At 36.2% G+C, this 27,963-nt stretch overlaps 3 protein-coding genes across 3 annotated transcripts in view; 1 reads left to right on the top strand and 2 right to left on the bottom strand.

Annotated features, from left to right (window-relative positions):
* The window catches only part of LOC137178785 (NACHT, LRR and PYD domains-containing protein 1 homolog), a 109,546-nt gene that overhangs the window by 18,218 nt on the left and 63,365 nt on the right, over nucleotides 1-27,963 (top strand). The window lies entirely within an intron of this gene.
* LOC137178782 (NACHT, LRR and PYD domains-containing protein 1b allele 2-like) overlaps nucleotides 5-27,963 on the bottom strand; it is a 123,983-nt gene continuing 96,024 nt past the window's right edge. Inside the window, exon 12 of the mRNA XM_067584002.1 lies at nucleotides 5-2,442. Within this exon, the coding sequence (XP_067440103.1) occupies nucleotides 2,177-2,442 (266 nt within the window). The 3' untranslated portion in view covers nucleotides 5-2,176. The remainder of the gene's footprint in view (nucleotides 2,443-27,963) is intronic.
* On the bottom strand, nucleotides 8,395-27,078 carry LOC137178783 (NACHT, LRR and PYD domains-containing protein 1 homolog). The gene is made up of 11 exons (XM_067584003.1): nucleotides 26,929-27,078; nucleotides 16,540-16,777; nucleotides 14,499-14,527; nucleotides 13,820-13,997; nucleotides 12,984-13,027; nucleotides 12,790-12,860; nucleotides 12,177-12,391; nucleotides 11,829-12,079; nucleotides 10,916-11,044; nucleotides 9,521-9,619; nucleotides 8,395-8,695 (listed from the first exon to the last, which is right to left on the bottom strand). The coding sequence occupies exons 2-11, from the start codon at nucleotides 16,766-16,768 to the stop codon at nucleotides 8,507-8,509; spliced, it is 1,434 nt and encodes a 477-aa protein (XP_067440104.1). The 5' UTR covers nucleotides 16,769-16,777; nucleotides 26,929-27,078; the 3' UTR covers nucleotides 8,395-8,506.

Genomic DNA, 27,963 nt, shown 5'->3' with positions numbered 1-27,963 from the left:
TTAAATAAAAATATACATTGTACAAAATGCACAGTCAATGTTTATTTATGTGGAATAAAAAAGATGAAATAAAAGGTAAATATAAGACCTTTTGATATAAATTGTTCCACAGTCTTCTCTGTTCAGTATGTGCAGATTTCTGCAGGTTAAAAGTGAACTGCAAAGTTAAAACCTAAACTGACATTTACATTTGAATTTAAAAATATCACACTTGGCTGGGAGCTTTGTCTTGTGAAGCTCAGCCACAATGAGTTACAGTTAGTGAAAATCAAGACTATGCCCTATTTTTCTTCTGTATTTCATTATAAAAACAAAGGCAGATATCATCCTGTTGCTTGTAAAATTCAAGTAAAAGCTACTGACTATAAAATACATTTGAAATGTGCCTCAAATGCTGAGACCTGGAGGTTGAATTGTGTCTGAGGAGTTCAGAGAGATGACTGGTGCCAGTCCATGTAATGCTTTGAAAACAAGTAAAAACCTTAAAACCAGTTCTACATTTGACAGACTTGTAAGGAAACACTGGTTGGTGCCAGTGAGGAGTCTTTGCTGCTACACTGTCAGCCAAACCAGGTCCTCATTTCCTGATAATGATTGATCATAATGCTCTTAAATTTCTACAATTTCCCAAAGCAATAAAGAGCAAGTGCACATCATTAAAAGATTATTAACATCGGCTCTGTGGTGATGAAGATGATGCTGAATACATTTTGAAGTGACTTTGCATATTTAACCGTCTGTAAGTCAGTTAAAATAGTTAAAATGTTGAAAATAAACATCACAAAGTGTAAATGTTGTAAACAACACAAACAAATGTTTAATAGTGGAAATTGTTCGGTATGAGAACAAAGCTTAATGTGCAGTTAACAGTCTACAGTCTTTACAATTCATGTTACTGGGTGGAAGACGGTTTAAGAAATAAACTTTGATTTAGCTGCTGCTCGAGACAGACGTTACTCTGAAGATCATAATAAAACTAAAAAGAAGCAGTGGAGGTTCCTATTTCCTCAGTATCATTAATATGTGTCAGTCTGTCATACAACATACACACCATAAATAAAATGAAGAGAGAAGATATGGAACCTGAAAATATACCATCAGAGAAGAAAGAGATGTATATATGATGCAAGAAGAGGGAGAGGATGATGACGACACAAACTGGCAGATCAATTGTTGAATTCAATAATGTGTGTTAATATTGGTTTAGTTTTACTTTCTAATTTAAACATCAACATCATTCATTTGACATCAAGTGTTTATGAAAAAAAGCATAGACTTAAAAATGTACAAAAACAATGAAAACGTATATAAAACGTAGTTTTTGGTTCTTCCTGCAGGTTGCAGAGCTTCTTCAGTGGGCAGGAGTCACTTGTTAATCTACTCTTCTAATCTTTCTAACAGCGTCTTCTGTTACGATGCTGTTGGGAAACACTTCTTAAACTTAGGAGGCTTCATAAGTTGGATTTTACGATCATCTTAGCCTTAAGATGCTTTTAGGAAATAAGACCACTGTACCTGTTTCTAAACACAACAAAGACAAATATTTTAAAAGGGAGCATTCTACAGTGTTGTGAGTCCTTGTGAAGCAGAGATAATCTACAAGTTTTTTGGGACCCAGTGAGTCACATCAGTCCAGATAAGACAGAATCTTAAAATGACACAAGAATTTTAGTTAGACCAGAGTCTGAGGAGCCAGAAACAAAGATCTCTCTAGTGTACATGCCACAGATGCTACTTTTTTCATTCCATTGTGTAAATTTTAAAGGAAATATCTGGTGGATAAATGTACACACTCAGAGTTCAGATGCTCAAATAAAATGGCAGAGGGTAAATATAGTGTGTTATGTTGTAAAAGAGTCATTTCAGACACAGGCTCTGTCTTTTTTTAGTTTTCTGAAAAATACTTAAGCTATCCACAATTTTACATCCTAAACTACACAAATTGTATGATTTTATAACTTGATATGTATTTGCTATTGACTCCAAACTCCCAATCAATTCTTCTTTTTCATTAGATAAAATGTTTGAGCAACCTTGTTTAATAGTCTTTTTTCATTTGACATTATCACAGAATGAAGAAAGAATAATATACATATATAATATAAAAATAATATCAGGTTCAAGTATCCAGTGTCTATGTTTGGTCAAAAAAGCAAATTTCACCATGTCACAGTTTTTAAGACTCCTTCTTCTTGAGATCAGCAACAAGAAATGGCTCCCACTCCAGAAGGATTGTGTAGAAGATTTCTTTGGCTTCATCACCTGTTTTCAGGGGACCATTGTAGAGTTCCCTCATCTTCTCCTGAATGGTCAACATAGCCCTGATTTTATCATAAACTTCTTGCTGGATTACGCCTTTCCTCTTGAGATCATCCAAGATTGGATCTATATTGAACACTGTCTCGATCAGAAGAGACCGGTGTTTATCCACAAAGTTCTTTCCTGAGGGCAGAGGGGATGAAAATAACTTGTTGATTTAGATTAATAACTGGTGACATCAGTTTGTTGAAGAATTGCTGAATAAACAGGTTAATTAGTTTACATTCAAACTAGAGGTCTTCATGATCCAAAGTGGATCAGTGGAAAACTGGACCCAGTCTCTCAGTTCCTGAGAACTGAGTGGACCCATGAAGGCCTCAACAAACACCACAAAGACATGTTGAGATTAAATAGTTAATCCAGTCGTTATGATCTCTTTCATCATTTTCTTGAAAAAACTTACAAAAATTGTACCTTATTTCTTAGGAAATAAGCTCATTCTGATTCTGCAGCATACAGGCCACAGTGAGTGTGTTTACATACACACTAGTATCCTGGTTTTGATCATATTCAGTCGTTTACAAAGAACATGAGAAACCTGGTTACTTATATCCCTGTTTACATGATTCCAACAGTATCCAGATTTATGATCATCTGTGTCTAGTTGTGTCTTGACTCCAGTAGGCTCGTTAATATCAGATGTATGATAAAAATTTTCAGTAACTTGCCATTACTAACTACATATTCATCTACTCTTTGACACATTTTCTCTTTTGCAGGATGTCCGTTCGATTTACAAGCATCATTGAAAGTTAAAAATTAAGAAGTTGCAGTTGGAGAAGAAACTGGAGAAGGATATGTTGGGCCTTGGCTACAAGTTTGGCTATCAGCAATAACTAATGATTATCAAATATAATTATTGATTATTAAAATCAATAGAAATTATTAATATGTATTAATAATAATGGGGCACCACCCTGGAGTCAGGGGAAAAGATTCAGTCCAAATTCAGTCTCAAAATTTACTAATCTATCAATTTGGAACTTTGATTAATAATTAACTTAATAATTATAAACAAAATCACCATATCAATAGCTAGTTAAGGTTGAAGGATTTCTTTTCAGAGCAGAGGTTGGCAAAAGTCATTCTGGTGCAACACTGAAACAGACAACATGTATATCCAAAAGCATTAATTAAAAAAGGTAAAAGAGCAAAACACACAATATTAATCTAGCTAAATGTACGTATATACGTGTGTGTGTGTGTCACCTGGTGACTGAAGTTCCTTCTTTTCCCTCCCACAGAACAGACCAAGAAAGCGGAAATCCTTTCCTTAGATTTCTAAGATTTACTTCTGAGATAGGTTTTTCATTGTCATAATCTTCGAGGAGATTACATTTTCCTCTGAGAGAAAATGACTTTCTGATTCCTGTCATGATTTCAATTTGCACACAGCACCAGCCTCACGTAGGCAATAATGGTGCCACAGCTGCTTATCATGGGAGTGAAGTACAAAAAATAGAATTAATGTAGTTTTAAAATGTTTTTCCAGATATTGTCATGTATGAAGAGACCCAAAACGAACATGTAAGCAGACTAACAGTCCCTCACAGTTCTTCCATCTTATGTTTCCAAACACGGGCATGACAAAAGTGATGCAAGCTCGAAAAGACACTTTTGGGTCTGTTTCCACCCATCAGACATTCTTTGACACACAGCTAAATTAAGTTTGACAATTAGTCTGCTACGGAGCAGGCTAGTTCAGCTGAATAAGTTACCATGGTTACTGAGCAGGGAATCATATAAGCCACAGCAATGGCTTCAATCAATTTTTATTTATATATCTCAAAGCAAATTAGCAAGACTTATTGAGTAAGCCAGGCTTTCCTTTTATCCAGCTTGATGGAACACCTCTCTGGTTGCATATCCAGGTTTCTCAAAACAGCAATAAGGCCAGATTTCTGAAAACAGGAAATGTATACATGCTCAACATGTAACCCGGGAGACTCCAAAACCTGATCATGACCAGGACACTAATGTGCATGTACACACAGTCAGTGTTTACCAGCATTTAGGTTATCTAACTAATACATTTTGTTTACAATATTTTTGGATTTTGGGGCAACCATGCAAACTCTCTCGCAGTTTAAAGGAATACTCCACCAAAAATTGATTAAGCAGAAATAGATAATTTAGCAATTTATTGGCACAGTGAGAGTTGTTTTGGAGCACATACATCAGGAATGGTTTAGTTTCTGTGGTAGTTTAGTCCAGTGGTTCCCAACCTAGGGGTCTGGCCCCTCCAAAGGGTCAGCAGATAAATCTGAGGGGTGGTGAGATGATTAATGGGAGAGGAAAGAAGAAAAAACAAAGTTCTGATACACAAATCTGTTTTCAGTTTTTGGACTTTTTCTCTAATCTTTGATTTTTGCTGAAATATTGGATCATTTGAACATTTATTGAAATGAAAGCATGTGAGAAGTTTAGAGGGAAAAATCACTATTTGGTGGAGCTGTTAACAACTCATAGACATGTGAAATGTGACCCCGACTACACACTGCTTTTTGTAAGACGTCAAAAGACAAAAAGGTTGGAAACCACTGGTTTCATCTTTAACAATGTGTTGTATTTTAAAAGCTTGTTATATTATCCATTGTGTCAAATCTTCGTCTGAAAAGTAACTAAAGCTGTCAAATAAATGTAGTGGAGTAGACAGTACAATATTTCCCTCTGAAATGTAGTGGAGTGGAAGTATAAAGTAGCATCACATGGAAATACTCAAGTAAAGCACAAGTACCTCAAAATTGTACTTAAGTACATTATTTGAGTAACTGTCTTAAATTAGCAACTGTAACATTTCTAACCCTTGATCAAATTAGGCCTGTTCTGTTTCGTTTGTTTTTTCTTGTAAGTATTAAAAGTCATTTCATGAGAAAATGGCAGAGTTAATACCTGTGAACCTGCCTTCAACCGAGGCCGCTCCACCAGTTGCTCCACTTAAGGATCCCACATCTGAAACAAATTTAGAGAAAATTGTAATTGTTTAACAACTGTATTGTTCTTCTTTAATGTCATTGACACAGAAAACAAACTGTTTTCTTTGATGATCAGAACATTTGAGAAAAAAAGTTGGCTAATATAAAATCAGGATCTGTCTCTCAGATTTTGTTTCTCTTAATTTGTCCTTGATTTGCTCTTCCTGTTTATGAATCATTAAGTGGATTAGTGTCTATTAGTGTCTACATGTCAGATCAACTCAACAAAAGTTTAGGTGAGGGAATACATACTTTACAGAGGGATAAAGTTTCATGTAAAATTCAAAACCAAAGCTACAACAGCAAAAATAGGCATACATGTTTTATTACAATTTACAGAAAGACTTTAATTAAAGACAATAAATAAAATGTAAATTAAACAAAATGTAATGGAAATGTAAATAATGTTTACAATGCATTCTGGTGAAAACATTTTTCTTTCTTGAAACATACACTACAGTAACTGGTAAAACACTTTGCATAAGGTATAAATGAGGATGATTAAAGCACAAGGATGGCGGGTTTCTATATTTTTCTTATTGTCAACAAATCATATATTGTTGACCATAAGAACAAATTACATCAAATCATATATAACAAATGCATAATAAATGCATTGTTCTAATACTTCAGCAGGCTAACCAAAGTACATGAATACTACACAAAATAGCCAGGCCAGTTCAGCTCCATAAATTCAGCTAAAGACAACTTCTCAGCAGTTTATTAAAAACGGTCAAATGTGAAATGTGTGAAAAACAAACAAAACACAATAACTTAGGTGCTACAATAATATCATGGTGATCTTATGATTTGGTTTCAAAACTACAAACATTTTAACATTGATGAAATTCCAACTGGTTCTGTTCTTGTTGAAATATTTACAACAAATGTGTGAAATATTTATGACATATGACTTAAATCTGAAAGCTCATGTCATAATGGACAGTATATATATGCAGTGTCTTACCTTCTGAATAACCAGAGTTTATATAGTCATCTGAAATGAAATATAGAACAAAACAAATTGATAGCTGAGTTTATGTACTGCGTTCACAACAAAAGATTCAATAACAAGACATTTTCGCTAAATAAAATATCATTACATTAAATATCATTAATGTTCTAATTCTAAAGTGCCAGTTGTAGTTGTTTGCATCAAAAACCAACAGATGTTATTACGGCTGTGATCAAATTTGTTGTGTTGGGTCTTCGATAAATCAGAGTGTCCTAGTACCCATACTTGCTGTCTTGAGCACTTCTATGGGTTTCTGACTATTCATGGAATTAAATAAACAGGAATTTCTCATTATCACGTATTAAATGGCAGGTGAACACATAAATCAACAAAAGGGATGCAGAATGCCCCAGAGACCTGTCTCTTCCTGATGCCCTCAACACCTTTTACGCTCATTTCGAGGATTCAATTTCCTGTCCTTGCACTAGGCTCACCCCGCTAACAGGTGAGCTGCCCCTCAGTGTGACTGCAGGAGATGTGAGGAGGTCCCTGCAGAAAGTTAACCCCCGCAAAGCTGTAGGCCCAGACAACATCCTAGGCTGGATCCTTAGGGACTGTGCACACCAGCTTTCAGAGGTGATGACGGACATCTTCAGCACCTCATTCTCCCAGGCAACTGTACCAACATGCCTTATGACTGCCACTATTATCCCTGTCCCAAAAAGCTCAATAGTGTCCCTGATAGTCATGAAGTGCTTTGAGCAGCTGGTCATGGCCCACATAAAAGACACCATCAACATCACAGTGGATCCCCATCAGTACGCATACAGAAAGAACTGCTTCACTGCTGACGCCATCTCATCTGTGGTTCACCTAGACCTCACTCACTTGGAGAGCAAGGACTCTAACATCAGGCTGATTTTCTTGGATTTTAGCTCTGCCTTCAATACCATCATCCCATTAACTCTGGTGAACAAACTGTCATTACTTGGACTGAGCTCATCCTTATGCAACTGGGTACTGGACTTTTTAACAAACAGGCCCCAGTCTGTTAGGATCCACAACATCTCATCCTCCCCATTATCATCCTTAACACCAGTTCCCCCCAGGGATGTGTCCTGAGCCCCCTGCTGTACACCCTTCTGACCTATGACTGCTCACCCAAGCATCCCAGCAATCATATTGGGAAGTTTGCAGATGACAGTACAGGCAAAAGGTGGAACAACTGGAGGCTTAGACAACCTCTGCATCGACGTGAAGAAAACTAAGGAGATCATTGTGTACTTCATGGTTACTGAGCAGGGAATCATATAAGCCACAGCAATGGCTTCAATCAATTTTTATTTATATATCTCAAGGCAAATTAGCAAGACTTATTGAGTAAGCCAGGCTTTCCTTTTATCCAGCTTGATGGAACACCTCTCTGGTTGCATATCCAGGTTTCTCAAAACAGCAATAAGGCCAGATTTCTGAAAACAGGAAATGTCGTATACATGCTCAACATGTAACCTGGGAGACTCCAAAACCTGATCATGACCAGGACACTAATGTGCATGTACACACAGTCAGTGTTTACCAGCATTTAGGTTATCTAACTAATACATTTTGTTTACAATATTTTTGGATTTTGGGGCAACCATGCAAACTCTCTCGCAGTTTAAAGGAATACTCCACCAAAAATTGATTAAGCAGAAATAGATAATTTAGCAATTTATTGGCACAGTGAGAGTTGTTTTGGAGCACATACATCAGGAATGGTTTAGTTTCTGTGGTAGTTTAGTCCAGTGATTCCCAACCTAGGGGTCTGGCCCCTCCAAAGGGTCAGCAGATAAATCTGAGGGGTGGTGAGATGATTAATGGGAGAGGAAAGAAGAAAAAACAAAGTTCTGATACACAAATCTGTTTTCAGTTTTTTGGACTTTTTCTCTAATCTTTGATTTTTGCTGAAATATTGGATCATTTGAACATTTATTGAAATGAAAGCATGTGAGAAGTTTAGAGGGAAAAATCACTATTTGGTGGAGCTGTTAACAACTCATAGACATGTGAAATGTGACCCCGACTACACACTGCTTTTTGTAGGAAGGGCCGCAACAACCCCCCCCCAAAATCAGACAGCTACAAGCAGAACATAACACCCACAGAGCAACAAATCCATTTTCAGTGTGCATTGGTGTTGGTGATTCAGCTCTCGTTAATTATTGACATTAATTATATAGAATAGTTCAGTTAACAGAGGTGACAGAATGTATCTTTTTTATATAGTGTAGGTAATATTGTTTAATAACCACTGACCTTTTTTAATTTTACAGTACCACACTGGTTCACGCACAGGTTTACCCCTCTTTTTACTGTGGAAGAGCTCAAGGTAAAAGTCTCCGCCTGGATTTTTAATTAACACCTCAAAGAAATTTGGGCCGCTGCGTTCATATCTGAGGGTTAATTCCTGTGTAAAAAATACAACATAAAAGGAGAGGAGGAGTTAGTTTTTGACAAAAGTAAACAGTCAAGTTAAATTCTTTACAACAAAAACAAAACTAACTGATTAGTGTCTGGTCATTAGGAACAGTGTTTTGCACATGCTCAGTTCATTCACATTTCTGTCTGGCTGCTGATCTCTCCTAAACTCTGAACACAGCGAGCAAAGCTGACTGCACATTCACCAAGCAGTATTGGTAACCTTCTTGAAGTAGCTTATGTGTGACCAAAAACTCAATACATTTGTCACTAGGTTCTTAAAAGCTGTATCTAGGGAGAATGTTGCTTAGTTGGCAACCCTGATCACATGTCTCCTTGTACAAATGGTTCAATACAAACAATCATGCATCTATTTACAATTAAAGGAGTCTAAATGTCAATTCCCTTCATTCTATCCATGTTCCTCACTTCCATTATTTCCTTGTGTCTTATGTCTTATTTACATCATTTTGTTCAGACCTTTATTGAAGCCAAGTTGGAAAAACCATCCCTGTCAGGTAGCTGACAGGGACGAATTTCTGACAGTGACAATATTTCAAACTTGGCTAAAAGAACTGAAAAAAAAAACTGTAGTAAAATGGCTGCTATTCCACCATCTCTGGCAGTCACATTTTTCAAAAATTAAATATTTACACAAAGAAATTCAATTTAGTTAGTTAAAATAAAACACAAATTAAATATATAAGGCCATTTGCAGCTACACCAGCTGTACACATCATGCAATGTCTCTGATCCTTCTGTGTCTTTACGCAGTTCACTAAATGTAATTTCTAACAGACAGTTCAAACTGTACCTCTGGGTTAATTTCTACTGTGTCTTTGTCTCCTGTGAGGACGAAGCCATGATGCACTTTCAGGTATTTCTTTCCGATCATTGCCTTCTCGTCCACCATCTGAAAACAAAAACAATACACACAAGCTGCTTCAAGTGTACAGTAACAGACATTGTCATCTGTGTTTAAAAGTATATTCATGAAAAAGCAATATGGTTTTTACAATATAGTATTAGGGCCACTGTTGGGAAAAAACGAACTGTGAGATATAAAGAATAGTCATGCTAATGAGTAAGATCATCATTAATTTGAAAAGCATATATTATTTTGAGAATAAAGATTTAATATTGTATTTTTCGATTATCTTATTATATAAATCTTATTATATTAAGATTTTGTGACATATATATTTTGAGAATAACCAAATACATGTCACTTTGTACAAATTGCGAGTACAAACAATGAAACATCTATTTACAATTAAAGGAGTCTAAATGTCAATTCCCTTCATTGTATCCATGTTCCTCACTTCCATTATTTCCTTGTGTCTTATGTCTTATTTACATCATTTTGTTCAGACCTTTATTGAAGCCAAGTTGGAAAAACCGTCCCTGTCAGCTTCCTGGTTGCAAATCTGAGTTTAAGATGATTTAAATTTCTGACACCTACAATATTTCTAACTTGGTCAAAAAACAACTACGAAAGTGTTTAAATCCCTGCAGCAAAATGGTTGATCAGTTACATCTAAAAAAAATCAAATATTAACACAAATGCAATAAATCTATCTAATTGAAATAGAAGATAGTTAAAATGTGCAAGGCCATGTGTGACCACACCATTTGCACACCTTGCAATGGCTTTGATCCTATTTTCTCTTTCATACAATATGTCTGAACCACAATTCACTAAATAACTGAAGCAACGCCTGCGAGCTAGTTCAGGAAGCCCAACTCAAGTTGCTGCTCCACTCACAAGCCATACTCCCCTCACTGTGACATATATCAAACACACCCTTATAATCTGGTTGGTGTACTTAAGTTGTCAGTACTCTGCTCACACTTTTGCTGCATTCCTGCTGCCACACCACTCATACAAGCTATGTTTGATTGCTGCTGTTTGTAGGCCTACAGTATTTCAAAGACCTCCACCCCAGCATCCACCTGGAGGCTCTGAGTCTATCTTCCCCTGGGAGGGAAGTTTGTATCGTCGCTCCCAACTTCCTGCTGTGTGAGATCAATGTTTCCTTGTGAGGAGTCACAACATCAGAGCCTAGACGCTAAACATTAATGTTCTACATTTAACTAATAATCTACTCCATGTGAGTTGGCTGACTGAAATGTAAAAACTGACAGACAGTACAAATTATACCAGCAATTCACTATATAAATGATAAATGACAGACAGTACAAACTGTACCTCTGGAATAATTTCTGCTCTGTCTATGTCTGCTGTGAGGAGGAATTCTTGTCTCACTCTCAGGTACCTAGCTGGACGTGGCTTATTGATCACTTTGTATCCGTCTGAGGATTCCTTCCTGTCCGCCATCTGGAAACAAAAACAATACACAACAAAAATGCTTAAAGGTTACAATAGCAAACATTGTCATCTGTGTTTTAAAGTACATGAACAAGTAATGTGGTTTTTACAATATAGTATTAGAGCCACTGTTGGGAAAAAAATGAACTGTGAGATTAGTCATGATATTGAGGAAAAGTTCATGTTATGAAAATAAAGCTGCAAATTTGAAAAACATATTTTATTGAATATATAATACTCTGCTGTAGAATTGTGATTTAATGAGTAAACAGGTGAGAGCAGCCTTCATTAAAAATGAAGTTAGAGTATATTTCATCAGTGAGGAAATACTTAGTGTATCACACCAGCAGTCAAAGTACAATGAACCAATGGAATAAATTCTGAGTTGTGTAACCTTGTGAAGCAGCTGCTGAAGCACATTGAGCGCTTGGTTTTGTCCAGACAGCTGTGCCAAAGAGAGCAGAGATCAAATCTCAACGTATGTTAATTTGAAAAGTTTCAGTTCATCAGTGAGATCTATAAGCCTCCAAACAAATATGAACTTCAGCTGCTGACAGAAATCTGAGGAGAATAACTTGGTCCATCAGGAAACGTGTCCACTACGCTGTCTCATGTTTTAAGTGGTTTATCTTTATACAGAAAGGGGAAAAACCTTCTGTGACCAGAGACCCCTCCCACGTCACAACTCTATTCTCACAATTTCACTTTTTTTCACCACTGGCTGTAATACTCAGTTGCAGACTTTTTAAATCTGATTATATTATACATTTTTGACAGTAAGACATTAAATAACCTCTTGTAGAGCACGATCATGTGGGATCAGATACACATGTAGATTGAGGGGTGTTGTGTTTGGTTTATAGTATATTAACACGTTGCACTTTATCTTCACTGGAAAGCCAAGTTTCATCAGAACCCCTCTGAGAGAGAAACTTGGTTCAGATAACTTGACATGGGATGATGTGACCTCAGACACGTCTTCAACAACATCTCCACAGCCATCTATGTGTAGGACAGCAAACTTGTCTAATATTGTGGAGTCATCTGCACAAAATACAAGCACACACATTTAGTGAGGAGAAAGGGATCGTATCAGAATACATTTAAATCCATCTTTCATTATTTCTTCATGTCTACCTACCTGTGCAGATCCAGTGTGGCAGGTGCACTTCATTTAACTTCCCAGCAGTGACTTTGATGTTCAGTAGGGGACCTGCAGGCATGTATTGTAAGCTTTTCATTCTCTCCACGTATTCTTCCCAAGAGCAGAACTGGTACTTAAAGCTGACCTTTTCTTCACAGACCCATCGCAGGTCTGAGACACTGCATTCAAACTTTCCTGCTTCAGACCGTAGGCTGAAAAAGAGAAATGAGTCCTTGTATATGCACAAAATACTTCATAATAATAAGAAGAAAGTGTGTTTATGTAGTACAATTCATGCATAAAATGCAACACAAAGTGCTTGACATAAAAGCTGAGAATCATAACATTTATGATAAAACAAGAAAAACTAAAAAAATTAAAATGACAGGATGAGACAAGATAAAACAACCGTCAGTTAAAAACACTGAAGGGACTCAATGGAGTAAATGTAAACTTAACCAGTAGCTGCCTTCATTTTATTGCCAGTTAAATGTAGCATTACCACAATTACTGTAATACAGCATGAAAAAGATCCTGAAAAATGTCAAAACCAAGATTTTTTCAATGGTTCCAGTTTGTTGTGACACAATATTGAAGATGTTATTTTTACCTGTAAGTTGGAGCCTCATCTGCATCTGTTCTGATCACTTCAGGTTCAAGTTTAGTCCAGTCACTGGAGTCCTGCATCAGAGGACAGTCACATTTATAAATAAGTGGATTTCTTCCTGTTTAATCACTAATTTTACAACGTCACACAAATGAACAAATAAACAAGTGAGCAGATGAATGAATGAAAGGGATTACCGTAATGTTTCCACGAGCCTCAAACTCCGAGCTTCCTGAGGGCCCTTGTTAAAACACATCAGACAACGTTTTAAATGATGTTATATTTATAAATGGAATCATATAGTAACTTTCCAGATATTTTGCTGCTTTAGCACTATGTGCTACGTAGCGCTGCTCCTACATGAGATCAAGTCTAAGTTGAGGAAAAGTGGCAGCACTTCACAGGACTTCTGTTATGTACAATGTACAAGCTAGCTACATGTAGCTAATGAAATGACAATTCCTCATGAGAGAGAAAGATTATACAATAAAAATACAGAAAAAATCATATAACTTCATTTTTTTATGCATATACAGACATTACAGTAAACAACTGAATAGTGACCAACATCAAATATGTAAAGTAATGGGAGTTGAAGTTGCTGTCATTCTATATAGTGTCATTTTTAGTTTTGTATTATTAATAATATAATTGTTTTTTTGTTTGTTTTTTTTGTATTTTCACCTCGATTGAACAGACAAGAAGCAGACAGAATATGAGCAAACAGAGTGAGTTATGACATGAAACAGACTGCAATAAAACCAGTCCATTACACTTATGTGGTATGAACCTTAACCAGTAGACTTTTAGGAAGCTGCTTGCGTTTTTTTTGTTTTTTGCTAAGTTGAGAGAAGAAACCTTTTAAAAAGATCTCGCTTCTTCAAACAGCAGATGTCGTTTTGGAAACTATGCTATATGTAGGAGTCTAGTTATTCTGAGTTTACTTTTGGCTTGTTGTTGCTGTAGACAATTTAAAACCAGTGACTGATCTACAATCATTGACTACAGTGACTATACAGCATACACAGCTTACCTTTGGATCCTGAGCTGGTGTCTGACAAACTTTGCACCAGATCCGTCTTTCTACTTTTTCCGAGTCTTTGGGAGCCTCTCAGTGGAGGGTCCTGCAGGAGCCCCTTGAATTTCTCAGTGAGACTTAATTCTTCCAGTGTTTCCAAAAGCTTTTCCTTTACTGTTGTCATTGTAACGTCCTGATGGATTCAAAATGATCAGAGGGCATTTATGTAATATAAAACACTGATGTCTCTGCATCAATGTAAACATTTAAATCATGTAAGTATTATAACAACTAATATTACTATATTACTCAAAATAAGACAAAGTGCGATTAATTTCATTTATTTGTATAAACTGGTTATTAGTAATTGTGATTTATTGCATGTCCACCTGATCACATGTTCTTATTGCTTCAACAGCAGCTGTGAAATTTCTGGTTTAAAAACTCTTTCCACCTATTAACTATCAAACTTGAATAAAAAAGTCTATAATATAATATAGTATAGTATATAGTATAATATTTAAGCTTGAAATCTCAATCAGAAACCTGCTTCAGTTCGGTGAGCACCATCTGATGAAATGATACCACTGGTTTGTGTCATTATTTATAATGGTCGAGATGAGGATCATTTTCAACCAGCAGCTATGTGTTGAAAGCTGTGTTGTGTAAAGTGTGTTTATGTGACGTTACTCACTTTCTGGAGCAGTGAAGACTTCTGCATCTCTGAGGAGAAAGAAAATAGAAAATGATTCAAGACTGATTAAACATCAGACTGTAATCAGTTTTAGTCCGATTTAGTTGCAATAACACTAAATTCTCCTCTGCTGCTTCTGACATCATGAACCATAATCATAGAGAAAGAAGAGAGGTTGAATATCATATCATTAAAAGCTTTGAAATCTAACAGAATCCAATATAAAAGTACAACAAATATGAATGTCTTTATGTAAAGATTATCACCTCACAAAATAATCTTTGATGAATTATACTGTCAGTTGTACCTAATGTTTTGCCGAGTCAAACTGAAACTGGGATTCTCCTCACTTTGGAAGGAAATATGATCTATAATCAGCTGTTGTGAGTCAATTTCACTTTTCCAAGAAGACAAAACCATCTTTGGAAACATTTGTGAAATCAGCATCTGAGCCTCACTGACATCTGAGAGCTGCAATGTTAACTTCCCTACTGTGCTACTGACTGGAGAATGTCATAGTCCTGATAACAATGATACAAGACTTTTTTTTTTCCTTTTTCAACAAGCCCAAACAGCAGGGCCGGACCGGGAAAATCACTCAGGCTGGGAAATATAGCGTGAAATGTAGCCCCAGTCAGGCCACTTTTTATGAGGGGGTCTGGGGGTTACAAATACTTGATTTCCCACATTCTGGTGAATTTTACTGCATGTGAATAACAAACTGATGAGCCAACAATTGCTTAGTACAATGAAAACTGTTATGAACCTCAAATAAAACCAAAGGTACATATCATTAAGGAGGGAGACGATACTACTACTACTGTGGCATCAATGCTACTCTCTCCACCTTCAAATAGAAAAAAAGCAATAGTATAGCACATCATATCTTGTAATGTACCATTATAATACAGTTAAAAATTCTCCTCCTATTTAAAGAACAGAGCAAGAGCACAGTACCCTACTCAGTTTACTGATATACACTAACTGTTACCCATCAAAGGTTAAAATAGCCCTTTAACCAACACAAACATTAAATAACACAGATCTTTAAGTTTTAACACATTACAGTAGCCTGAATAGTGACGGAAGACGTTGTGTTGTCTCAATAATTTTAAATTATGAGCTCAAAGTATGAACTCACTGACTGAAATTTTCACCAAAACAAATGAATTTTCAAATAATATTGACCATATTAACTAGACTAGATGTTCCAATTATGCTTTAAATGTTTTTGAGGACATTAGAAAGGGGACTACCACTTTTATTATTGATTGTCCAGTTTCTTGGCTGCTTTAACATTGACATTGGACAATGATGACGCATCGGTAACATTAACTACGTTAGCTAGGTAGCAAAAGTTAACTAGCTAGCATGTTTATTCACTGACTAACATGGCGGCTTTTAGCTGCATCTCCTGCAAGCGCCTTTCTTTTTTTCTCTTTCCCTCTCTGCTCCACTCTTCCTATTTTATCCACCGTCCATCTTGCTGCTCAGTCATTTCTAAATGCACTTGCTGCCAAACCAAACTTGTAACCGCCAACTACTCTCTGTCTCTGTCTCTGTCTCTCTCGACTAGCTCTCTCCTTCTACCGCCTGACTGTCACAGCGGGCAGGGCACTGTTGTGTTCAGGGTCCAAAAAAACAAAAACAAAACTGTGGCCTGCAACAGGCCTGCTGGGCCATTTAGCAGGCCAGGCCCCTGGGAAAAGTCCCAGTGCTCTCGATTGCCAGTCCGGGCCTGCCACACAGCCTTGGTTATGTAACATTAGCAACTTAAGACGTCTGTCACTAGACAATATTTAACATTTGGGAGGATCCATCATGCTGTTAAGTTTGTTTTCCACTCAGAAAGTGTAAGCTAGCAAGCTAGGCTAACTAACTTCCTCTCAAAGTAGAAGATAGCCTAGATCTCTAAAGGTGTTACATGTCAGACAGATGTTGATTTAATTAATGATTTGTTGCATTTTTAAAATAATTTATTAGATGTATTCATTAGACACATGATAGTGTAACGCGACAGTTTTTGTCTTCTTTATCTTACCTTTATAAGAGCTGGTGTCTGATAACCTCTGAACCAGATCTGATCTGTTCATTTTCTCGAACATCAGATTCAACATGTCTGCACTGTTTTCTGTGTCAATCAATCTCAGTGAGATGTCTTGGAGGTCCTTCTGGGAGACGGTCAACTGCAGGACGTCCTTGAATTTCTTTAACTGCTGATAACTCAAATCATTCAGGGTTTCCAAAAGCATCTCTTTAACAGCTGCCATTGTTGCTACCTGGAATAATCAAAACATTAATGAGGCATACAGTACATTTCATCCACTAGAAAAGAAACACTAGAATAGTTTCTCATTGCATCTCATGATGGTGATGTTGGTGTAGCTATATAACAGACGTCATTGTTTCTACCTGCTAAGTTCAAAGAAAATGTTTGTTGGGTAAATACACAAACTCTTTATTTTATTGAGTGCAGATTAACTGATGCGTGTGTTTTAGAAATATGGATGTGGTAAGATTACATCACCCATATTGCACAAGCTAATAATTGAATTAATAATATTTGTCCAATAGATCACATACTGTATGCCTGTTTTTACTACTTGTGTGTGTATACATTTCTTTAGTAACATCAAGTGAATTATTTTATCTGTACAAACAGGATCATGCAGGATGACCACTGCTCCACCCAGCTAAATCTTTGTAAGGTGCTGGAAGCATCAATGAGTCCAAACTTGATAAAAGAGATTTCCGCACACTTTACTTTGAGCTTTCTGTCTATCAGACCTACATCAGAACAGACAAGATTCAGTAATGAACAGGCAGGTAAGGATAAATAATCCCATTCTAATCAATGGCAGCATGCAATGCACCTGTTCACATCCTGGTGGTAGACACTCCACCTCTTGGGAATTGTAGTTTTTAAGTGAGACATACAAGTAGTACAATCATATATAATTTCATCACATAGTAAATGGGGCTTTGAGAAGGATCAGGCTTGAGCCATCATAAATCAGAGATCCCCAGGTCACTAAGAAAAAAACATCTCAAAACAAAAATTAAATACAGAGCTATGGTGGAGTATCAAGCGGGAGCCTTCATGAACCATAAACCCCAAATCCTACACCAGAAAACCACTGTAAATCTGTCAATCTGAATACAGCTGCTGTCACCTACAAAAAGAGCGAACTATAAACTTGTCAAAGTCAAATTTTAGGCCCACAGGAGGTGAGTAAATATTTATTTTCAGTGAGGTTTTCCTGTGAGGATTTCAGAAACATTTCAAAAGCAAGAAAAGTGTAATCAAATGACATATCAGGCTTGTATTCAAAGTACTGTGTTAATGAACTTTACACTGTATATTATATTCACCTAATTAGATTCTCAACTGTATTCACCAATTGAGTCTCAAAAATTGAAAACAGTGATTATTGACACAAAGTTGAAAGATATTATGAGGCTATAATCAGTGTGCATCAGAACATATTTCATATGAAGTGTAGTAAACTAAAATGCATACAGTGTTAATTTGAAACAATGGATTTTAAAAACCCTTAATCAAGATGACCTGATCAAAATATCCTTCCACGGTTCAACTATTCGTTGTCAGTTTCTGGTTTATGTTTAGCTTGTTGCAGACGATCTGCACTCAGTGAGTAACATTTAGTGAGATCACTGCGTACATAATAACTGTGCACTTAGCTTCCTCCATCCTATTTTCATCAGTTGCTGCTGCTGAGGGTCATGAAGCTGTAAACGTTAAAAAAAAAGAATGTTGCAGAACAACATATTGTTCTTAGACTTCAGATACATCCCCCCTCTGTCTCCCCTCATTTCCTGTAATCCCTCAACTTTAATCTCTTATAAAATGTTCCAGATGACTTGATTTTAGAGCTGCAACAATTAATTGATTAGTTGATTATTTGCCTATTATTCAATTAATTGCACCCTTTTTTTATAATCTTAAAATTAATCATTTTGAGTCATTTTTTAAGGAAAAATACCTGTCTACCTAATCTAATTTCACCTTCTTAACTGTGAATATGAACTATTTTCTTGTTTCTTGAGTGCTCTATGATAGTAAACTGATTATCTTTGGGTTGTGGACAAAAGATCAGATGTACAACAAACTGCAGTAATATGCAAGACGAGCAAGAAGACTATAACAACAAAAGGGGGCAACACAACAAATTTATTTCAAGCAGAAGCAGCTGGTTGAATACAAGGAGAGACACTAATCCCTCCAGGAGTATTTTGTCATATTGTCAAGAATATCATTATCACAGAAATACGCTGAAATTATTGTGATATTATTTTAGGGTAATATCGCCCACCCCTATCTCTGACACACACACACACACACACACACACACACACACACAGTCGTGTTTTGATGACTTCAGAGGTCATTACACTGACTTACAGTGGTGTTTGTGAGTCCTTTAGAAGTCCTAAAACAAGATAAAGGGAACCCAATTAAACAAGTGAGACAAAAACCTTACACTTGTTCATTTAGTTCTTGAGGAAAATGATCCAACGTTACATATTTGTGTGAGGCAAAAGTATGTGAACATCTAGAATTATCAATTCATTTGAAGGGGAAATTATAGTCGGGTGTTTCAATAAATGGGATGACAATCAGGTGTGAGTCTGAGAGGCCCTGCCTTATTTGAAGAGGAGAAATCTGGGTCTTCACTATCAAAGTCTGAGCTTCACAACATAGGTTTGTGAGGACCGTAGAGTTGAGTTGGTGAGTTGTTGGTGCTCACCAGGCTGGAAAGACTTAAAAAACCATTTCTAAAGAGTTTGGACTCCACCAGTCGACTGTCATGCAGCTCTTGTACCAATGGAGGACATTCAGCACCATTGTTACTAGGGGTGTCACAATTTCTATTCCAAATCAAAAATCGATTGAAATGAGCTTTCGGTTTTCGACCTTTAAAATCAAAAGCAGGAATCACTGTTTCTCACAGTTGTTTTTTCTCTCCATCCCGCCTGGGTGGGTCCTGTGAGATACCACGGCCTCTGCTGGAGTCGGAGATGATAGAGAAACAACAGTACTGGAAAATCCTCCTACGTCCCTGAAGTCACTGGTGTTCCTTTCCCATGAGTTATGTAAACAAAGAACATGTCGTTGACAGAAAAACTACAGTTTGTAGGCTATGCTACACACCTTAGTAAAGTTGGAAATATACTGACAGATTCAAACTTCCCGGTTCCATAACTCATAAGCGAAACTTTGTTAAAACACAAATGAGGCCTCTTTCCCACCGTAGTAAGATAAACAAGCTACAACCTAATTTTCATCAAAACAAGCAGACCCCTGAGCTGAACAAGTAGCATTAGTCTCTTTGTACAGCCGGCTGTGAGACGGGACCGTCTATAGTGAGACTTAAACTTAGTTTCCTCACCTGTAAAAAGCCACCAGGATTAATCCTTGGAGGAAACTTAAACTGTTGTTGTAAAGTACTTGTCTGCCATCTAGTGGCTCTTCTTTTCATTTCCGTGTTTAACAGTTTGTTCTCAATTGATTGGTAAAATAAGTTATTGTTATTACATTTTAATTAAATTATTTAAATTTGACCTTATGGCCTTAGTGCGATACATTTTCCCCAAAAAAGGCGGTTTTATGACACTTGATACCAGACTATGTTTTTAAAGAAGAATTTGAAAACATAGACGACAGTTGTCAAGGCATAAAACCAATGATCTGTTGATCTTTACAAATAAAGACTTGATAGTCTAACAATAGCATAGCCGTCAGTTAAAAAATGTTTAATTCAAAGAAATCAAATCGAAATCGTGACCTTAAGATCAAATCAAATTGTGGATTTGCTCAAAGCCATGTGGATACACCAGAAGGCTTTTTGGCTCGGATGAGAGGCGTTATTTTTGGCAACGAGCAAACACTGCATTTCAGTATAAGAGCCATATACCATCTGTGAAACATGGTGGTGGCGGTATCATGGTTGGAGCCTGTTTTGGTGCCTCTGGACTAGAACGGCTTGCAATCATTGATGGAACAATTAATTCTGAGTTGTACCAGCAAATTCTACAGGGAAATGTCAAGGTATCCGTCAGTGACCCGAAACTCAAGAGAATGAGAGAGAGTGGCTGCAAAAGTGGAACATTTTGCAAAATAACCTCAAATAATCATCAGAAAAGACTCTAAAGAAGAGATAACAGCGTTAATCAGCAAGAACAGAAGAGGAAATATCATCTTTGGATATATTTTTTAAATCAAAGCAACTAGCTACCTGTCAACTGCTACCTGAGGAAGCTAACGGAAGAGTTATTTTGTGAAGACAACAAGAGAAATTAAGGGCTCCTTCTAGGTGGTATTCTCTCTCTCCATGAACTGGTGTGATGGCAGCACAACCGACGTTTGTGGCAGCCTCTCCTAGTTCTGACTTTGCAGTGTCTTTGTCCATGTCTATGTCTACGTCTGTGTCATCGTGCGGAGTGCACATCATCATTTCTGACGTGTGTGCCAACTTTTGTGAGTTTTCGAGCATCCCAAGACCCTCAAAAATGCAATGGCATACTAGAATGATAATACTTAAAGCTGCAAGCAGCGATGAACGGGCCCTCGTCGGAGAGAGCGGCAGCTGTGGTGTCACTATTGGAAGTCTCTTTACATGGCTCTGAATTTTCAGGATTATCTGAAACTGTGTGAATTGGAAAAATATTTTTTCCTGTGTGCAGTATGTGGCACTGGAGATGACTTATTGGAAATTGTGTGTACATTTGATGAACTATGTGTCATTCAGGCCTCACTTCCTGTTGCCCATAGATAATACTATATAAGTGAAATAGTAATGCAGCAATACATCCACCAGAGGGCAGCTAACATGGATATACATTTTCATGAATACTGGTCATTGCATGCAGGAGATAACTATCACTTCCTGTGTCCACTATGTTGCTATACATCTTGTAGACCACACCATGTAAATTTCATGTAAATCAGATGATGTTTCTCATATAAGGCTGACCTCCTGTTGCCAGTAGGTGACGCTATGACTATGATTCAATATTTACATGTAGACGTGTTCAGGCCTGGACTCTTATCAAACATGAGAAATTTGGGGCAGATATGATGATAATGTAAAGTCAAGTTACAACAATTTCCTGTTTTATGGTGAATCGTGCAAACTGACCGACATGCCACGTCAAGTGTGTTCCATGAAAACTCAAAAGCTTGGCAGAGTTGAAGTCGCTCTGCTTAGTGCACCTATACCCAAGACCCATAAAATATATAAATGTTCATCACTTGTGATGCATGTGCAAAGTTTCGTGAGTTTTTGAAAAAAACAATAATTCCTTGCATTGCAATGGGGCCTTCACACTACTTGGTGATCAGGCCTTAATAAATAATGATGTGATGGAAAAGCAAAGCTCTGAAAGACTGTCCATCAGTCAGGTGAATCATCCTGAACTTCTGTGAATCCAAAAAAGTCCAAAGAATACTAACAGATGTGTCCTTGTTGAATCAAGAATAAAAAAGTCCTCAGCCAGTGTAGTGTATATGCAGACACTGAAGACAGTCATAAGTTTCTCACTGCAAGGTGAAGTCAGTGACTTTCAATATGCTGTTTCTCACTCTTTCACCTTCCTGTTTTTCTAACCAGAACCAGTGTGACCTTCTATCTCAGCAGCTGCAGACGGATAGAAAGAGAAACTAAATGAGATTTGAAAAGAGAGTGTGGGAATGAACTCTTGTCTCTCTCACGGTGTTCCGATTGTATGACTGACTGATATTTTCAACTTTTCAAACATTAATTTATCTGAAGAGACCCTTTCACCTTGTTACTACAAAACCTTTTTTCCTTTAATTTTTAAATATTGAATCTCTGTTGAGCTGGAAAAAACGTTGTGTATTCATGTACCACTTATTCAAGTGGTATTTTAAAATTACACAGGTTAAAGCTATTTAACAGTATAATATTCAATTAGTCAATAACAGGCAAACATAAAATTGATCTGTACTCACTAATGCAGGGTAATCTGACTATAGTTAAAGTAAACTGGCAACTCTGTGTATTGTCATTTTTATTTAGTTGGTAAAAGCACAAAAAGTATTTTTGATCTATAATCTCTTCGGTAATTATAAAAATACTGGCATTAGATCCTAAGATGTTGGAAATTTCAGCAGAATTCACACTGGAAACCTCATTTGGTGTTGTGAAGTGCAGCCTCACAGAGCTGCTTAACTGTAGACTCTAACCCAGCCTTTCTTGTTGAATTAATTATCTTTTTTTATAATTTAATATTAGTTTTGATGTCAGTAAAGCATTCTTTTTTTTTTTTTTTTAAATCTCATCTCATTCATTGCACTTACATAAAAAGGATTTCTTTTCTCTTTTTGTGAAGTTTAATTGTGTTTTTTGCTTTCCAGCACATTCACATACATTCATGTGTTACTCAAGCACGTTTCATTGAAATTACCTCCCCATGACTGTAATAAGAGAAGTAAGATCAATGGATGCAACATCTTGTTAGTCTGAAAACTGAAAGGAAAGATTTGTACCTATTAAGATTATACAAATCAAAGATACAGTAAGTGTTTGCTTAGTGGAAAATGACATGGAGAAGATATCTTCAAACAAGTACAGTAATAATGTTTATAAAGATTATTGCTTTGAATTGGATTGGAATAATCACTATTTCAATGTACATATGGGCTTGTGAGTTTTCTGCTGAGAATTACTGTCACACCAGCTGTTTGAAATTACACCATTTTAATGACGAATTTTGAGTTGCCCCAAAGTGCAACATGACAATGGAAAAAAATGAGGGTAATCTCCAAAGTTGGACATGTGAGATTTTCACTGGATAGCAACATTAAGAGTCTTTGCTGTAAAATCAGTAACAGTAAAGGTCTAATCTTCACTTCACCTACGATTTAAAAGAAGAAATTTTGACATTCAGATTAACTTTATCAGTCCTCTCTCCATGGTTCTAAGTTTATTATTAACAAATGCAATATATGTATAGACAATAAACCTGTATGCTGGCCTCTATTTTTATTTAATCACATCTGTTTTCTGAATGATATATTGGATGTTAAGGGAGATTTTCTTAGATATGAATGTTTAATTTAAAAATATGGGTATGTATGTACAAGGTATTGCTATATGCGTATATGTGTATATATATGTATATATATGGTAGGTCTGTTGTTTCTGTTCTTGTTTGTGATGTAAGTTAGCTATTTTTTGTGTGTGTGTCTGAGCATTGTGTATGTGTTTTATAAAACAAGAAAAAAAACAAATGCAATAAAATATTGAATTAAGGTAAATGTTATATTGTTTTATTTACGTACTGTTGGTAAGCAAAATAGTACTTCTTCCACCACTGTTAAAGTATGAAATTATATTCAATAAGTATTTCCTACTCTTCTCTTTAAGTTTCACTTTTGAAAGTATGTGATTTTGACTTTTAAAGTCAAAGGAGTTCATCATTTCCTATAAAAGGTTTGTATAGAAAATACAATCACACTTTTAAATGTATGAAAAATCCAACATTTTTAAATCCATTTTAAATAGATTATAATGATATAATGCCTCATAAAAAACAGAGAATTATTTTTTGAATGCAAAATATAGTCTGCACATTGTTTTACCAGTCATAGCTTCAACATTTTTAAGATAATGAAATGGTGACATATCCAACATACAAATTTCATTTGTAATATATATATATATATATATATATATATATATATTGTCTATATTTAGACCTTGTAAAGTTTTACCATACATGCAATGTAACCACATTGTCAACCTGGATTAACCTACAGACTCAGAGATATCAAAAGTGTAAAATTCACATTAGTGACAATTAATAGCAAATAGTTGCTCAATAGTGCCCAAGTCTACATCTCTGTACCATAGCATATGTAACTGAAGCTTGATTTAACAATGAAAAATACTACTGGAGGTTTGCTGACACGGCTCTGAATTGTCAGTCTTATCAGACACTGTGTGAATGGGTAAAATATTATTTCCTGTGTGCAGTATTTGGAGCTGAAAATGACATATTGGAAATTGTGTATACATTTGATGAACTATGTTATTTAGGATTCACTCCTTGTTACCCGTAGACAATACTACAAAAGTGATAAAATAATGCAGCGATACATTAACCAGAGGGCAACTAACATGGATAAACATTTTCACAAATATTGGACATTGCATGTAGGAGATAACTGTCACTTCATGTGTCCACTATGTGGCGCTAGAGAACACCCACTAATTATACATCATGTTCCTGTATATCATGTTTAGACCATACAATGTGAATTTAATCTAAATCAGATGTTCGTCACGTAACACTGATTTCCTGTTGTCAGTAGGTGGCGCTATGACTATGACTGACTCAATATTAACAAGTAGATGTTTTCAGGCTTGGACTTTTACAAAACATGAGAAATTTGGGGCAGATTGGACGATGCAAAGAGGAGTTACAACAACTTCCTGTTTAATGCCCCAAACATGTTTAGAGCAAAATTGACTGGCACGCCACTCCGAGGGCGTTCCATGCAAGCTGAAAAGCTTTGCAATTTAGCATGGCAAAGGTCTTTAGATGTCACCTACCAAATTTGAAGTTGCTGGGGTTAAATCTCTAGGAGGAGTTTGTTAAAGTACAACGCCTCTCAATGGCTTCACTTTGTGAAAAAAAATGCAAAGTAGATTCAAAATGGCTGACTTCCTGTTGGACTTAGGGTATGGCTCCAGGAGGCTTTTTTTAAAGTCTGGAGATGGTACATCTGTCTATCAAATTTCATACATCTACATCTAATTTAAAGGTGGGGGTTTTGACTTTGAAATTTTCTAGGGGGAGCCCTGGAGCCATTTTACCACACCCAAACCCATGCATATGCATAATAGTAGATGTAAACTCTCTGGGCAGATAGAAAGGTCTACAGTTAACTATGAGATATTCTGGGTTAGCAGAGCAGTGCCTCTCGATAACGGCAGAATATCTCATAGTTAAGTGTAGACCTTTCTATCTGCCTTACCTCTGAATACACACCAGACAGACCCTTGAGATCATCAAATAAAGGTCTCCTCACCATACCTAGAATAAATACATCAGCTCATGGTGCCTTCAGCCATTATGGTCCTACTCTTTGGAATTCTCTACCACATGAACTCAAGTCTGTTACAACAGTGTCTTCCTTTAAAAGCAGACTAAAAACATATCTTCTATATTCTATACCTTCTTTTTAGAAACAGTATTGTTATTGTTATTTCTTTTAACACTGATAATAATAATACCTTCCTACCCTACTCTCTTACTGTAATACCTTCTCACCTTCTATTTTTTTTTATGCTGTCTTATATGTTTTTATATGTTTTTTATATGTAACATCTTCTTATTTTATGTTTTATCTTATTTGTCATATAAATGTAATCTTAATGTAATATATTCATTATGTATGATCTTTACTTGTTTTTAAGCCCATTGAGTTTACGCTAGCCGTATGAAATGTGTTATATAAATAAATTTGACTTGACTTGACTTGACTTACCTGTCTAGAGTTTATATCTGCTATTATGACTGCAGCATACAGCATGCTAAAGCTAAGCTTGCAATGAAAGAATTGCATGCTGCCATTAGCAAACAACAGACTAAATACCCAGATGATGCTAAGGGGCTCTAGTGCTATATAGTGTTAGTGGAAGGGTCATTAGTCACCCCTCTATGTCATAGAGCCACCATTTCAGGCCCACCCAAAACATCCTGAACACAGAAATGGTGAAAAGCAGTTTAACAGTCTAACTCCATAATTTAGTACTACATAGTTCAGTCTTTTTAAATGTTTTCAGCAAATATTTGTTAACATGTATAATGTGTTTCAAAAGAAACTTGATTTTCCTTTACATGGACTTTAATGTGTTTGTCTCATTTCTTTAATTGAGTTCCTTTTATCTAGTTTTAACACAACGTTTTAGGTCATATATATGCAGAAACAGAGAAAACTCTAACACAAGCTTTCAAGCACCATTGTACATTTCCTGTAGACATACCCTTACCATAACCACTACTTACCTAACCCAAACTGTGCCTTCATTTTAAACAAGTCTTCACCCCAAAATGAATGATTTACATTATGAGGACTTTTTTTGTCCCCAAAAGAGAGGCGAGTCCCCACATGTGACTGTTTAAACACATTTATGACCCAAAAACATGATCGATACCTGAGACACACACACACACACACGTTTAGCGTTAAACTGTCTTTGCTGTTGTTTTCCAGTTTCATCATTAATCGAGTCAAAGCACTTTGGAAACTTTAACTAACTAACGTTAACAAAGTCTTAGCTAATGTCTTATTGTAGTATTGGTAACTCTTCAGAGGAAGCAGGACGATGAAAGTGAAAGTTAAAAAGAAGCAGTACAGTTTGAAAAAGTTTTAACCTACCGTTATAAAAAAAAGCTTGTCGCCCCAGCCGTTAAGATGTTTTGATGACGATGATGATGATGATGATGAGAAAATGAGTTTTTCCTCTAAATTGCGGTGGAAAGAAAACTTGACGGACGTCTCTCTCTCTCTCCTCCGTCAGTGTTTCATTATCCGGGACGGTTTGACATCAGTGTTCACCAATATTCATCAGGGTTAATTGTGGGAGTGAAAGGGGGTGAGGGGATATGAGGTTCGTCCACGTGCGCACATTTTCAATTTGATTGTGATTTATAAAAGAGACAAATATGTGCATTCATGTGTACACACAGCTTTATAAATCTCATTGTTTTTTGGTGTACGCCATTTTTGGCTTTTTTACACACATACATTTTTGGTTTGGATCCTACACACTGTTTTATAAATGAGGCACCAGGTGTAGCTCCTTTATGCTCCTCTATATATACCAGGCAGGGAAAGACACTGCTCCTCACACCTGACTTAATGTGAGGTATTTATTCTGGCTTTTCTTCCTTTTTATTTGTATGCATGGTCAATAATTCAATAACAAAGTAGTGAGATAACAAAGTAGTGAAGACATGTTATCTCCCATCCCAGTTTTACTTTTGTAACCCTGTTAAAAAAGGGACAATAAATAGTTTAAATATGTTCATGTTTGATAAAATGTGATTAAAAGTATTAAGAATAATATTTCATGAAGGTTGATAAAGTTTGTTTAAAAATAGTTTAATAAATAAGTTTAAAAAGTTTAAAAAGATTCAAATATGCACTTTAAGATATTTCATGTTATTTTGAAAAGTCTCAGGGTTAAAGAGGAAGTACCGATTGAGAAAAGTGTAATTCTGGTAATTAATTGGTTAAGATCTGGCTAAACAGGAAGTGTGTGTATTTTGTTGTGTGAGCGAGAAACTTGACATGCAAGAGAGAGCGCGCGATACGGAGCAGAGAAGGGAGAACTGCCTGGCGTTTAATATGTTACAGTAAAAAAATATGCAGAGTACGGACACTGTTTATGAATAATAGGTAGAGATAAAC

Source organism: Thunnus thynnus, unplaced genomic scaffold, assembly GCF_963924715.1.
Source record: "Thunnus thynnus unplaced genomic scaffold, fThuThy2.1 SCAFFOLD_40, whole genome shotgun sequence".
Lineage (NCBI taxonomy): Eukaryota > Metazoa > Chordata > Actinopteri > Scombriformes > Scombridae > Thunnus > Thunnus thynnus.
This window is presented reverse-complemented; position numbering and strand designations above follow the sequence as displayed.